This window comes from Camelus dromedarius, chromosome 28 (genome assembly GCF_036321535.1).
Source record: "Camelus dromedarius isolate mCamDro1 chromosome 28, mCamDro1.pat, whole genome shotgun sequence".
Lineage (NCBI taxonomy): Eukaryota > Metazoa > Chordata > Mammalia > Artiodactyla > Camelidae > Camelus > Camelus dromedarius.
In genome coordinates, this window is record NC_087463.1 from 23624594 (window position 1) to 23637703 (window position 13110).

General features: G+C 48.5%; 1 protein-coding gene across 1 annotated transcript; it reads right to left on the bottom strand.

The window, feature by feature from the left end:
- Positions 1–3324: 3324 nt before the first annotated feature.
- On the bottom strand, positions 3325–9438 carry CBLN2 (cerebellin 2 precursor). Its single transcript, XM_031441752.2, has 3 exons — positions 9082–9438; positions 6113–6232; positions 3325–5884 (listed from the first exon to the last, which is right to left on the bottom strand). Exons 1-3 carry the CDS (start codon positions 9436–9438, stop codon positions 5687–5689), a joined length of 675 nt encoding a protein of 224 aa, XP_031297612.2. The 3' UTR covers positions 3325–5686.
- Positions 9439–13110: the final 3672 nt, after the last annotated feature.

Genomic DNA, 13110 nt, shown 5'->3' on the forward strand with positions numbered 1-13110 from the left:
ATCTAATAGTTACATGATTGTGAAAAAAAATGTTAGCATTTCAAAGACAAATGTTAATTTTAACATTAATTTTAAAGTTGGTAGGAATCTTTAAGACCCAGGTAAAAATACGGCAAATGAGGAATTTTAGTAAATAAGGAGAAGTTGCCACATTTTTTCAGATAATTTAGTTACGCTTTAGATATTATTCTTGAGTCAGATCCATAATAAGAATGCACCCAGAATCCCAGTAGAAGCTCATTTATAAAACAAAGCCTGGGAAATATTAGGAACCCCTATATCCCACTGGACTTTGGAAGTATAAGAGATTGACATAAGTCTTTTCAAATGAACAAAATAATACTTAGGCAAAATATTCAAGAGTTCCCTATTCCAATGTACTGCCGACATTCAACTCAAGGAATGTTATTTTTTTTTTTTTTTTTGCCCCTTAAAATGAATTTTAAACAAGAAACGGCATTCCTGAAGAATGTGAAGGAGCAGTAATATGAGTTAAGGCCATGCTCGTCAGGTTGCAAGCCTGAAACGGCTCGTTAATAAGGAGCTCCCATCCTGCTAGGAGAGCCCCAGCGCAAAGCCACATTGTAACCCTGGGGAGTCCTGCCGTAGGCATTAAGAAGGGGGAATGAAGATTTCTTTCCCAAATTAAGTTGTCAAGGAGCTCATTTAGATGACACCGTGAGTGCGTGTGGGCGAGCTGGTGAGGATGATGATTTATGATGCTACAGACACCTAAGTGATGCTGCTGATGGAAATCCACAGCAAAATCCACTCAGGAAGATAAAACAGAGCTCCTATCATCTGCAGGAGGTAACAGTATGCGGCTTCTGCCCTTACACATTTCAAGGTACCCTACTGGGCTTGGGAATGGAAAGAAAGCTCATTTACTCAGAATTCATGTTCTAGTGTAATATCATTATACAGATTCACCCACATGCCATTAAAAAAAAAATGTATTCATTGGATCTACTTTAAAGGAATTTTGTGAAGACTTTTTTTCTTTTTTTTGCAGGGGTGAGTTAAGACTAGATATGACCAGTCACATTAGGGGCAGCTCTGTAACACATCGATGCTTAAAACATCTAAATGTAAATGAATTGTAGCCCTCCATCTGTAAAAGCAGTAAATATACTTTTTGGTGAAATCTATCTGCAAAACTTATGTTTTAAATATCTAGCCAAATACATGAATAAATCTGACTAATAAATGCGGTCATCACCAGTTAACGTTTTCACAGTGCATCATTAAAAAAAAAAAGACACAGAGCACAAAAAATATAAAACCATAAAACGAAAATGGAAATTGTATTTCAACTGACTTCAGTGTATCTGGTGTACTTGCTTCTTAAATGCCAAGAAAGTTAATTTTAAGAATCTCATGAGAATTTATAGGCTCTGATCTTAAATTTTAAAGTGTTTGTAATATCCCATTTTAGTAGCAAAGTGCCAGCTTTAGAAATAGTCTCAGTGACAAGTCAGTTCCTACAGAAGCAAAGCAAAAGGGTAAAAATTCATTGCAGTTCTATGCTTTATCTCGTTTAACATTTTTTACAAGTGGTTTTACAGAGTGCACAGTAACCCCTTTAGAGAGATTCAATGTAATCTGCCTCTAGGAGTTCAAACCTTTATTTACACCATCTTGAATATAATGTAACAGAGCCTTCCATTCAAGTGCATTAGAATGTTCTGTGCTTCCTAGTCTGTAGAAATATAAACATTAACTATTTATTCACAGCAACATTATCTTATTGCAGTATTTGTTTCCTTCTAAAAAAAATTGCAAAATTACAGGGACACAAATTGACAGAACATTTTTTTGCTCTTTTGCTGTACATGAGACATGCTGGAGCAACCCATGGCACCGTTCTGCTTGTATAAAGTGATTCAACAAATTTCCCTCTCACCTATTTCTAGATTTCAGGAGAATACAGCCAATGTATGTATTTTATTTTGTACCACTATGCTGAAAATCTGGTGTTTATGTCCATGTATTTACAGGCAAACCATAGATCTGTCAAAGTTACCATGTTTGTGAATCGATCCTTGATATCTTTTTAAGGAAATAATCAAGGAACTATTACAAACAGAATTAAGGATACAGTAAAAAGTTTGGGTTTGCTTTGTACGTCTTTTCTAACTTTTCCGATGCTTGATATAAATAGATTTAGCTAAAAATATTTTTTCCAAACAAGTAGATCTCTAAAGGATTCCATGAGTTTTCATGCCAATATTCAACAGGTTTTTATCAACTTTGCTCTGGGCAGCCACAGTAAGCACAACCTTTAAAAATGTAAATAATTTCATTCTACACGAATACATAAATCAAAAATATAAAGATGCAGAAAAGGCTCAGGAATTAACAGATGTTAAACACAGTTTCTCAGGACCTAGAGTGGAATCATCAAGGTTGTGTTTCAAATTAGAATATATTTTAAGTTTAAAAAATAGCACTGTTTTAAAAATATTTGTAGTTTGGTAGCATTAACAATCACCAACTAGAGCAATTTGCTATTATAATGCCGTATTATTGATACCTCATTTTTCACTTGTGTTTTTAAAATGCCTATTTTTATAAAATGTCGGTTACATGCTGGAACAGAAAGTTTGGCTTAAGCCACAAAGGATAGTCAAATCACATCACTGAGAATGGAATTAACATGGAAATGTATAGATTTTCATATGTTCCTATTATCATCATTTATAAAACTCAAATTATACTACTCCAATACAGTGCTAGCCCTTTAAAGGCTATTTGAGAACATGGAAATGTACTTTTCACATAAAAATGTCTCCCTGTTGGGTGTTCATCTTAAAGAATTTCATATGATGCATGTTGAAGAATCTGGTTTGTAAGAAACACCTTCCTTACCATGTAATACACCTCTTTCAATCACGGTGCCGGGTGGTTCTGACACTTCTGGGTGAGTTGGGGGGAAGATGCAGGGATGCTCTCCTCACTCTCCAGATGGACAACTGGGGCTCAGAGTTGGTCTGCTCAAATTCGGCTGCAAATACTGTAGATGTACCCTCTTTTCCAATTAAAGAAAAATATATTTCAACTTCTGTGCATTTTTATCTCTCCCAAAGCTCCTTAGCCAAACAGAACTTTGGCAGGAGCAGCGGGGAATGATTAACAACTTCAGAAACACTAATGTCCTGGCCTCTTCCTAATGCACTTTTTGGCATCTGTCTCAAAAAAAAAAAAAAAAAAAAAGATAAAGCTTTTCTTCCTAATATAAAAATCAACTCCTGAAATACACTTATTTTCAGATAGATCAATTTAATAACTTATTTATTAGACAGTAGATCCAAATAACAACCTGTATGTGATAAATTTGTAAACACAAAGAAATATCTATGACAAATTAGTAAGCAATATGAATAGCAACGACTTATGTATCTTCCCATCTCTCACGCGCTACACCGTCGCCTAGGGAGGGCTGCTTGCTCTTTGTTTAAAACTGGACAGAAAGTTAAAGGAATGAGGGAAAGAGACTAAATAACTAAGGGTCATAAAACAGGAAACTACTAGCCCAGCATTAACAAACAACACTTGCTCAGAAGTATGTCTTCTCATCACTGAGCCAAAATACCCCAAATGCTTTTTGGTTGATATTTTTTGATTTTTTTCCCCTCCCAAAATGTAGCAGCATTTTAATTCAAATTCAGTTCCGCATTCTGTTATGTTCTTCACCTAAGGCCAGTCAAACTTCGACCCTTAGCCCAACTATGTTTTTCCCTATGCAGAATCCCCGCTGCAGTTCTTATCTGAAAATGAAACCCAGTGTGCCGCCTCCTCATACACATCTTACAAGCTCTCTTCAAAGGTCAGTTCCTTGTGCATCTGTGATCTCTGAGTGAAATATTGGATTGGATCTTGTACTGCATCAAAGACGAAATGTGATAAAAAGCAGATTCCTACCCGTCAGGTCTTTTTAATCCTTTTTTTTTTTTTTTTCACATAACATCTCCCCCCAAATCTGTGTGAAAAGGTCTATTTCAGAGGCAGCTTCCACCCAGACCCCCAGCTGGATGTGCGTGTCTTGGTGTGTGTTCTCCTGTGTATTTCTCTAAAGAGTGAACAGTATGGGCCGACTTTCCCCACGCCCTCGAGCCGTGGTCTTTACTTACACAGGTTTGGAGAGTTGGGAGACGAGAGCAAGCCAGACATCAAACCCATTTATTCTGAATCTTAAATTATGACTTTTTATCATCAATATTTTGGTTACATTTGTTACACAAAGGACAGAGTAACATCCGGTTTGAGGTCTCTTCTTTGATTGCTTTGGGATCAGTGCCATGTCCTTGGCGGACGAATCCTGCACCCATCAACTCTCAGCTGTGATTTAATAATACTGTTGCACAAGGTGCCAAAACAAGGAAGATCTGGGAAGCTGCTTGCAGGGCGCCTCGGCCAATACCTTCAAACCGCTGCGACATCCAGGTGGCTTCCCGCCGGGTGCTCGCAGGAGAGTGTGGACACCCTCTTGCCTCTGCAGACCAGAAGAGGATCCTGGAGGGAGGAGCAGGTGGGTACCATTGACTTTGAGCACCTGATCGCATGTGCTCACCCGGAGGCAGAGGCGGATCCAAATGAACAAAACCACACTGCCTGGGAGACCCAGGTGCACGCGGCAAAGAAACCATGTGATCTGGGCCTCGGTCATCACAGCTTCCATCCTCATCTGACACGATTCAGTGCCACCCAAGAACGTCAGGCTCTTAAAAGTATTCCAGAACGTAAATCAAAGGAAAAAAACAAAATTCCAGGTGGTTAGTTCTAAAAGTGCATCTGAGAGAATCTCTTTGAAATGTCCATCTGTCATTTTCACTTTGACATACAGGTACCTTCTGTTTGGTTTGGTCTCATCCAAAACAAAATACACAGGTATTTTTTGTTTTGTTTTGTTTTGTTTGGTCTCATCCAGGACTTCAGCCCACATTTTCTCTCCTCTCCCCAGCACAAAAAATAAAAGCAGGGGTGAGGAGGGAGGGCTGAGTGTGGGAAGAAAAGTAAAGCTTCTCGAGGGGGTTGGTGGGACACACACACACACACACACACACACACACAGACACAAACAATACAAAACAAAAGTCGCAGTCCAGTCGTGCAAAATTTGCTTCTCCGGATAAAGCACTTCTTGACGCAATGTCCCGGTCCCCCTCCCAAGTCCTCCCATCCACCAGGGGGAAAATACAGAATGAAAGAGAAGCCATTCTTTCTCTTAAGGCTGAACAGACACACAGGGAACAGGTTTCAGGGACCGTCGGGCGGGCGGTGATGTGCAGGGCTCTTGCTCTGAGCCGCGCCTGCAGTCCAGCCCGGGGTCGGCCGTGCTCCTCCCAGGGGGACAGCGACACCACGTACAAACAGAAGAAGAGTCAATGGTCCCAACAATGGAATCCGATATTGACTTTACAATCACAGGGACAAATTGCTTAGATCGATCATTTCATTTCTCCTTAAGACCTTGTCGTCTAAAACTAATTAGAGGCCAGGTTCCCGAGGAATGCTCAAGAGTCAAAGAAAATACTGGAGGTTGAGAAGGAAATCACTCTTCTACCGCAACCTTCTGATGGAGGAGGCTGGAGACAAGTTGTCCTGTTCTGGCGAGTTCAGGGTGTGAGGGAGGGTGGATTCCTGGGTCCGGACAGCAACTTCCCCACCATCCGGGGGGGCTCTGCCTTTATAGCGGGAAAACCAAGAACCCCGAGAACGTGGAGTACTTCCAGCCTCCCATGAGGTTGCCCCTCTCCAGTTTGAGGTGGACTTTGTCCTCCCTTTCCATCAGCAGCAGGACACCATTGCTGGCGGCTTCTCTGGTGACGTCCTGGTCCCCTGCAAACGCGGAGATCACTGGGTAGCCGTTCTGCATTAAACTGACCTGCAACGCAGAGGGGAAACGCTCAGCCAACCAGGAAGGACCCTCTTCCATCCGCTTGTTCTCACCTCCCCCTCATCCTTGCTGTGGAGCCACGTCAGGGACCTGACCTAGAGGACGCAGCTGGGTCCCAGGTCCCTGGTCGGCCCCCCTTCGGAGAATGTGACGGGTCTGCAGCCACGAGGACTATTAATCCCAAGCCGAAAGGGTCCCGTTGGCAAAGCCACTCACCTGGATGGTTTGTCTGTTGTACACCTTGACCACGTGGAAGCTGAAACTATAAATCCCTTTTCTCGGTGCTACGAATATACTGGAGGCGAGATCGAAATGGTTGCCGATGTTGACTAATACCTGGAAAAGAACAGGGGACACAGCGCACCTGCAGCAGGCCCCTCGCCAGCAGACGCACAAAGCCCCCGCCCTGGTGCCTTTACGGGTTGCAGAGCTGGCAACATCCACTCGGGGGGTCAAGGCTGCCCCAGGAAGGAGGCGGCGCTGGGGTTAAAACATCCTACAGCCAGAACTGGCTTCAAAAGGACTCCAACGGATCATAATTCAGAAAGGTTTCTTTAAAGTATATTTTATTTATGCATGGAAAAAGCAGATGCCGACTGTGTGTGTTGGGGGCAGGCAGAGGGGAGGTAACGGAAGACCACCAGGTCAGTAGACAAGCTGTGAACTGAGTCTTAGCAGAGGTTTGGGGGGATCCTGGGGGCTTGAACCAAATTCTGGGGTCTCTGAAGCTTTGACCAAAACAGAGCTCTGGACTGAAGAGGGAGAGAAAGGGCTGTGAAATAAGAGGCCAATTAAATGAGATAACTTCTGTCCCATAAAGCTTGGGACCGAAATTTGAGTTCGTCAGGACCGAGCAGACTGAGGGTTTTTGTCTCCACAATTCCCAGCCCCCTGGCAGCACACAGTAGGTGCTCAGTAAAGGCTGCTGAGTCAAAGACCACAGTCGATAAATGCTGGCTTCACAGTTTCCCCTCACTGTCCTCTGAGTAAGATGCTTGCTGCCTGAGCTGAGCTATGACGTCATGCAGATAAGCCTGAATGACTCAGGGAGAGCAGAAGGACCCCCGTCGCTCCCCGAACCTGCCAGAGCAGTGGCCAGATGGGCCAAGGGGATAAGAAGTCACGTGACCCTCCAGATGGGTTTTTTTCCCCAAATAAAAGAAGGATGAGCGTGCTATGACGTCATAAGCAGAACTTGAAGAGCGGAAGGTCCCCCATTAGACCCAATTCCCTTTCAGATGTTCCAGGAAGAATCGGGCCACCCTGTCTGGACACTGCCCCCGTTCCTACTCACACCCAGATGCGCAACTCAATTAACACAACGCGGAGGCTCTCCTGGCGTCCTCAGCTTTTAGAACAAGCAGCCAGCAACAGCAGCAAGCCCTAGGTGGGAGCTCCTGTCATCCGTCCAGAAAATAAACTTCATCCGAATACCCTGTGCTGTTCCTCTGTACGCACTCGGTACTGACGGAGAACTGCCACTCCCAAAGCAACGGGCACGGCTGCGCCGACCGCCGCTGGGAAGACCTGGGGAAGGCGCCCCCACCGGCTTCCTCAGGGCGCTCCGAGCACCACTCCGCTCCCCTCGACTGCAGGGCTCGGAGACTCTCAGGATCCACTGTTACAGACGGTGCCCTTCCGAACGCCCGTCCTCCTCCCTCCACGGCTCTCCGTCTGCCCTGCGACGTGTTAAAAAAGCACAAAGCCTCCTCCATCCAATCCCTGGGCGCTGCTTCTCCAAACTCAACTGCCTCAGCTGTCACCTCCATTTTTACTTCAGGAAACTGGTCATTCCAGGGCCCTGCCGTCGATGAGGGAACAGCCAGCAGCCCCAGAAAAGCGGGCTTCAGTTGCTCCCTACCTGGGGAACCAGAGAATCACCCTTCAGCCTGTTCCATCTCAGTCTGCTCGTCCATAAAATTAGCACCCACTACAACTTCTCCTGTACCTCAGAGTCCACTCGACACCGAACTGAAACGATGGATATAAAATCTGTGAAATCTGATTCATCGCTGTCTGTGTTGGTTGGACACAATGAAAATAAATATGTCTTTTATGTCTTGTAAAAACACAGACTAAAGAGGGACCTCCCCAACACCACCTCCCCAGATTTCAAACACATCATCCTTTAACAGCAATGAAAGCAAATAAATGCACTGGCCTAAGGAGAGGCTTTGGGGTGCGCAGATTGGTCATTCTTCAGGTGAGAGTTGGTTAACAGACAGAAGGGGCCTCAGTCAAGTGTGCACAGTGAGCCCACAGCTCCATTTTTGTGGCAAGTATTTTGGACAAAGGAATGGAACAATGAGGAAAAGTCTGGAAACCACCATAATGTTTTGCTTCTGGAGAACAGAAACCAAGGTGGGCAGGGAGGACACAGGAGTAAGGTCACAACCTCTCATCCTGCACAGCAGTAACCCAGAGAAGGGATGGCCAAGGGCTGGACACAATGCAGAGCCTTCTGCTTTGAACAGGGTGGGAGAATTCGAGTGGCTGGGGAAACTTAAGCCACTGCTCTTTATTTTATTTGTTATTTCTATAACCACACCATGTACTGTATTGATATTGTGTTTGTACGTTATGTTTTATATATACTGCCTTTGCTATTTACTGTATTTGTATAACCACACTGTATTTTGTTTTGTTTATATATAACCTTCCCTGCTATTTCCCCCACACCTTCCCCACTTATTTTTCTTGAAGACAAGCATCCTCTCCCCAGTCCATTACAAAATGAGCAATAGGTACGGATTTTCTGAGCATTGGCTGAGACCTTCGGAGAACCCCCACGCTGAGCTTGGAGAGTTTAAATAAAGTCTGTCCCCAAGCTGGCCAGCGGGGTGACGGAAGCCCATCCACCACAAATGACGGCCCCCACCCCAGCGAAAACTAAAACGAACGGTTTCCTTTGGGGAAATCGATTTCAGATATCTTAGCTCTGCGGGAGGCTTAGCTTTACAGGGCTCTCGGTCACCCAAGTGCCCACTGAGCTGATTCGTTATATTAAAAAAAAAAAAAAGCTACAAAGTGAAAAGGAGAGCCTTCTGGAGAAAGGAGAAAGGCAGGGCAGAGAGGAGGGGAGAGCCTAGTACTGCACCTCCGGGAAGGCGGCGACCCGCCTGTGCGCCCAGGCCCCCGCCGTCCCCGCCCCAGCCAGGAGGCGAGGGGACAGCCGGCCCGCTGACCTGGTCGAAGTAGATGGTCATGGTGCGGTTGCTCATCTCGGACGGCTCGTGGTTGGTGCTGCGCGTGGCAGAGAAGGCAACCTTGGCGCTGCCGGAGCGCACGGAGATGCCCAGGGAGGAGGTGACGGCGCCGTCCGCCGAGGGGCTAGAGTCGCACACCACCAGGCACTTGCCCTCCAGCACGATGGGCTCCGTGTCATTCTGCGCCCGCACGGGACAGCCGGCGGGCAGCAGGAGCAGCAGCAGGGCCAGCGCCGCCCCCAGGCAGGAGCCGCAGCCGGGCCGCTCGCGCAGCGCCCCCCGGCGCCCGGGCATGGTCAGCGGCGGCCCGCGGGGTCCCCGGCCTGGCGCCCGCATCCGGGCTGGAGGGGGGGGGGGAGGGGCGGCGCGCTGGGGCGGAGGCGGGACGGGGCAGGAGGGGAGCGGGAGGGCGCGCAGGAACGCGCAGGGCCGCGGGTAGCCTCCTCTGGCCTCGGTCCCCTGCTCGGATGGTCAAGGCCAGGGTCGTCCTCAGAAGAAAGGCGCCAGCGGACCTGTCAGGGCAGAGAACCCAAACCCTTAGACAGGGAAGTGAAGCTGTGTGGGGAGGAGGCGCGGGGAGCAGGTCCCTGCGGCGCTCAGGCCCCCTCCCTGGAGGCCACCGTCTTGGTCCCGCGCATTGCCACCCCCTCTCCCTGAACGGCACAACAGGTCCCAGGGACCGCCAGGGCGCACTAGGCAGGGCATCCCTGAAGGTTCCCGGGCGGCGCGCGCCGGGGGTGCGGTCAGGTAAGGGACCCGCGATTCTGCGGGGCCTCAGCAATAATGACATGGTCGGCGACCCTCAGAGACGCGGTCAACGCCACCCCCGACCCATTCAGCCCAAGGCAGAGAAGGGCACAAGACAGAGGCAAAAAAATTTTTTTTTAAAATCCACTGAGGCTTAACCGCTTTAATTTCAGCGGCATTTTCTTTAAAGTCACACCGAGAGACCTTTTCCCCTTTCCTGCTTTCCTTTTCACCCTCTATTTCTCCAACCCAGAGTTGTTTCTTTTTTTCTTTTTCTTTTTTTTTTTTTTTTAAGCAATCCATTTGGTGAAGATCTTATCCGTTTTCCACCCAAAGAACAAATCCCCAGGAAGCTCCTTGGGCTGAATAAGATTAAGGGGCAGGGGAGTCGGGGTGAGAAAAAAAAATACAGAAAAGAGAGAGAAATCCTAAAACCAAACATCTATACCCAACGCCTCCCCGCCCGCCCCCCGCCCCTGCCAGCAGCGAGCCCCGTTGGCGGAGCCCCTCGAATCCCTCTCCTGGCTCAGGACCAGAGGATTCCAGCGGTGGGAGCCCCGAGCTCGGCTTATCCTGCAGCTTCGGTTTGCAGACCCCGGGCTCTTTCTCTCCCGGCCAGGAGGCAGCCCCTGCAGCCTTCTGCCAACTTACGCGCCGTTTGCACTTCTACCCGGGCGCCTTCTTCCCCCGCTAAACTGGACAGATATCTCAATACCCAGTCGAGAAACAAAAAGAAAAGAAACCTCTCCCCTCCCCGCCCACAGGCTCCGAACAACTCCTCCGATAGTCAAACAGTCTTTCTAAGAAGAGGGAAGTTGTTCTTCCATGGGCTGCTCTCTCCTGAGCCCCTGCACAAAATGATTTCGATATTCTCTCCCGCTCGCTCGCTCTCCGCCCAGACGCAGAACCGCGACGGTCCTCATTGAAATATATGCACGAAGGCAACTAACGCGCGGACAGTGGAGGGCAGGGGCGGGTTTGGTTACCTGGAACGTCCATGATGAGCGAGCACCGCCGTCCGCGAAGTTGTTCTGCTTGGAGAAGATGAGCGGGAGCTGGCGGGAGGAGACACCGAGCGCGACCCTTCTCCCCGCGCGTGGCCAATAACCGCGCCGCCCCGCCCTGCCGCTTTCCCGCGCCTGTCCGCGCCCGCTGCGGGTACGCCCCGCGCCCCGCACCCGCGTGCACCGCGCCGCGCCCGGGACCCGCACCGCGTATGCCCCGCGCTTCGCACCGGTACGTTACGCGTCCTGCTCCGCCCCGCGTCCCGCACCGGGTCTGCACCGCACCGGGGCCCGCAGCCTCGGAGGGGCCCTCGCGTGCGGCACGCACGCTGCTGCTGGTCTCCGCCGGACCCCTCAGCCCCGGCCTCTCTCCTCCGGGCTCCTGACCGCACAGCCAAGCGCCACGGACGCCCTGAGGACTCCGCGCTGCCCCCTCCCGGCCCCGGCACCCGCGCCCCGCACCCGCGCCGTCCCCTGCACCGCCCAGGTCCAGCTCTCACCCAAACACCCAGAGCCAAATCCTCCCAGATGCCTCTTTTAAAAATTAGGCAACCGCAAAAGCGCCGGTCGCCCCTCTTCTTTTGTATTCTTTCCTTTTCCAAATTCCTTCCAAGTCTTAATCCTGAATAGCGTGATCACTTTCATAATTAGTGGGTAAAGCAATTTTCTTAAAAAAAAAAAAAATGAGGACTGGGATGGAGAGAAAAATCTTGGGCTCTTAATGGTGTAAAGGCTGTGGTTCCGGGATCTCCAGTTTGGGAAATGTCAGGTTTGGGCAGGAATTGAAGAGGTGTCTCCGCCTGGGTTTCTGTATGTGCTCCTCTGAACCTCGGGGCTGGTGGAGCGCGTTGGCACCCGCGCTTATTTATTAAAATGCCTGCTCTGAGCTCTAACGACCTGGGGAGACGCGCCGGGTTTCCGAGCTGCGCCCAGAGCGCGGGGGAGAAGCGCAGGCACGGGCGTGGGGCGCCACCTACGGGCGCCGGGGCGTCCCTGCCGCAGGCTGCGGGCGAGCGGGCTCCGGCGGCGGAGAGTAGGGGTGAGGGTGAGGTTTGCTGATGGTCTTCTGGGACCAGCCCCTCAAGCAGTTTTGGCCTCTGCCAAAAAAAAAAAAAAAAAAGTAACAGCAGCAAACGATCTTTCCGGTATCCTGCAGTATCCTGCCCCTGGGAAAATGGAGCCGCACCCTGGAATTTGCAGCCTTCACTGTTGGAACTCACAAGTCGGCTAGGATGATTTATGCTGCAGTCGGGTGATCGTCGCTTACCACGGTCTTCAGAACCTCTGCGCGAACCCCTGGGCTCTACACAGTCCATGCCGCCCTTAAACAAAGACAGTATTTAAATAGGCACTCTCTTTATAACCCAAACTTCTAAAAAGCGTCGTTAAAAAAATTCTTAGTCCTTCGGCTTGCTTAGGATGGCTTTGCTGATAGGCTGTTCAGAAATAAACTGTAAGTGGGCCAATGCTATTCAGAAGAGCGGAGCAAAAGCATTTCTCCTTCCTCCAGACTTCACACCTAACCCTCTTTCGTTTGGAGATTTCAGCCAGAGTTCTGGTTTCACCCCCATAACGTGGGTCTTTTCAGGTAGGGGGTTTTCGAGGCCTTGTTTCCTATAGGCTGTCGCAGGGATCCCCAGCCAGAACTGCCAGGGCCTCATCCCTCAGCGCTGGGGATGAAATTGACTTCAAATCAGTTCAGCAGAAACGGACGCGGAGGGAGACAGGGCCAGCGTGAAAGCGGCGCCGCACATCATTGCCTGAGACAAGATATTCAGGATGATAGTAAAAATGTGACTAAGAGAACTTCTGAGCCAAATGTTTTCTACCTAACATGCAAAATAGAACAAAACATAAAACAGCCCCCAAATCTCTTACTAAGGATATTCGCTGAAAATGAAGTACTTTGCTTCAACGTTTTTGTAACATGCTGGTCAGATAGATGTACTGGACTTTGTCAGGAAACGTTTTCAAAGGCACCATATTTTGTTATCATTTTTTTTTATAAGTTTAACAGAGTGGAAACTGTTAATTCTTATTCCAATCTTGCATCAATTTGACAATCTCTTATTGTCAAAGTAAGCACAATCCTACTGTTCCGTCACAGAGAATACTGATGTGTGTGCAAACGTCAACAGCGAAGGACTCTTGATCTATGAGAGAAATATGAGCCTAGACTGGTAATTCGACCAATTTGGCTATGCTAGGTAGGTGCCAATACCTCTCACGCCCCCAAACAGCTTTAAATGACGGCTCT

What these genes read in the sequence shown, in the direction of transcription:
- CBLN2 (XM_031441752.2), bottom strand. Translation starts at nt 9,438, where the DNA reads ATGCGGGCGCCAGGCCGGGGACCCCGCGGGCCGCCGCTGACCATGCCC. An exon ending in TGACCATCTACTTCGACCAG is followed by an intron (nt 6,233 to 9,081) that starts GTCAGCGGGCCG and finishes GTTCTTTTCCAG; the next exon opens with GTATTAGTCAACATCGGCAA. An exon ending in ACAACAGACAAACCATCCAG is followed by an intron (nt 5,885 to 6,112) that starts GTGAGTGGCTTT and finishes TCTGCGTTGCAG; the next exon opens with GTCAGTTTAATGCAGAACGG.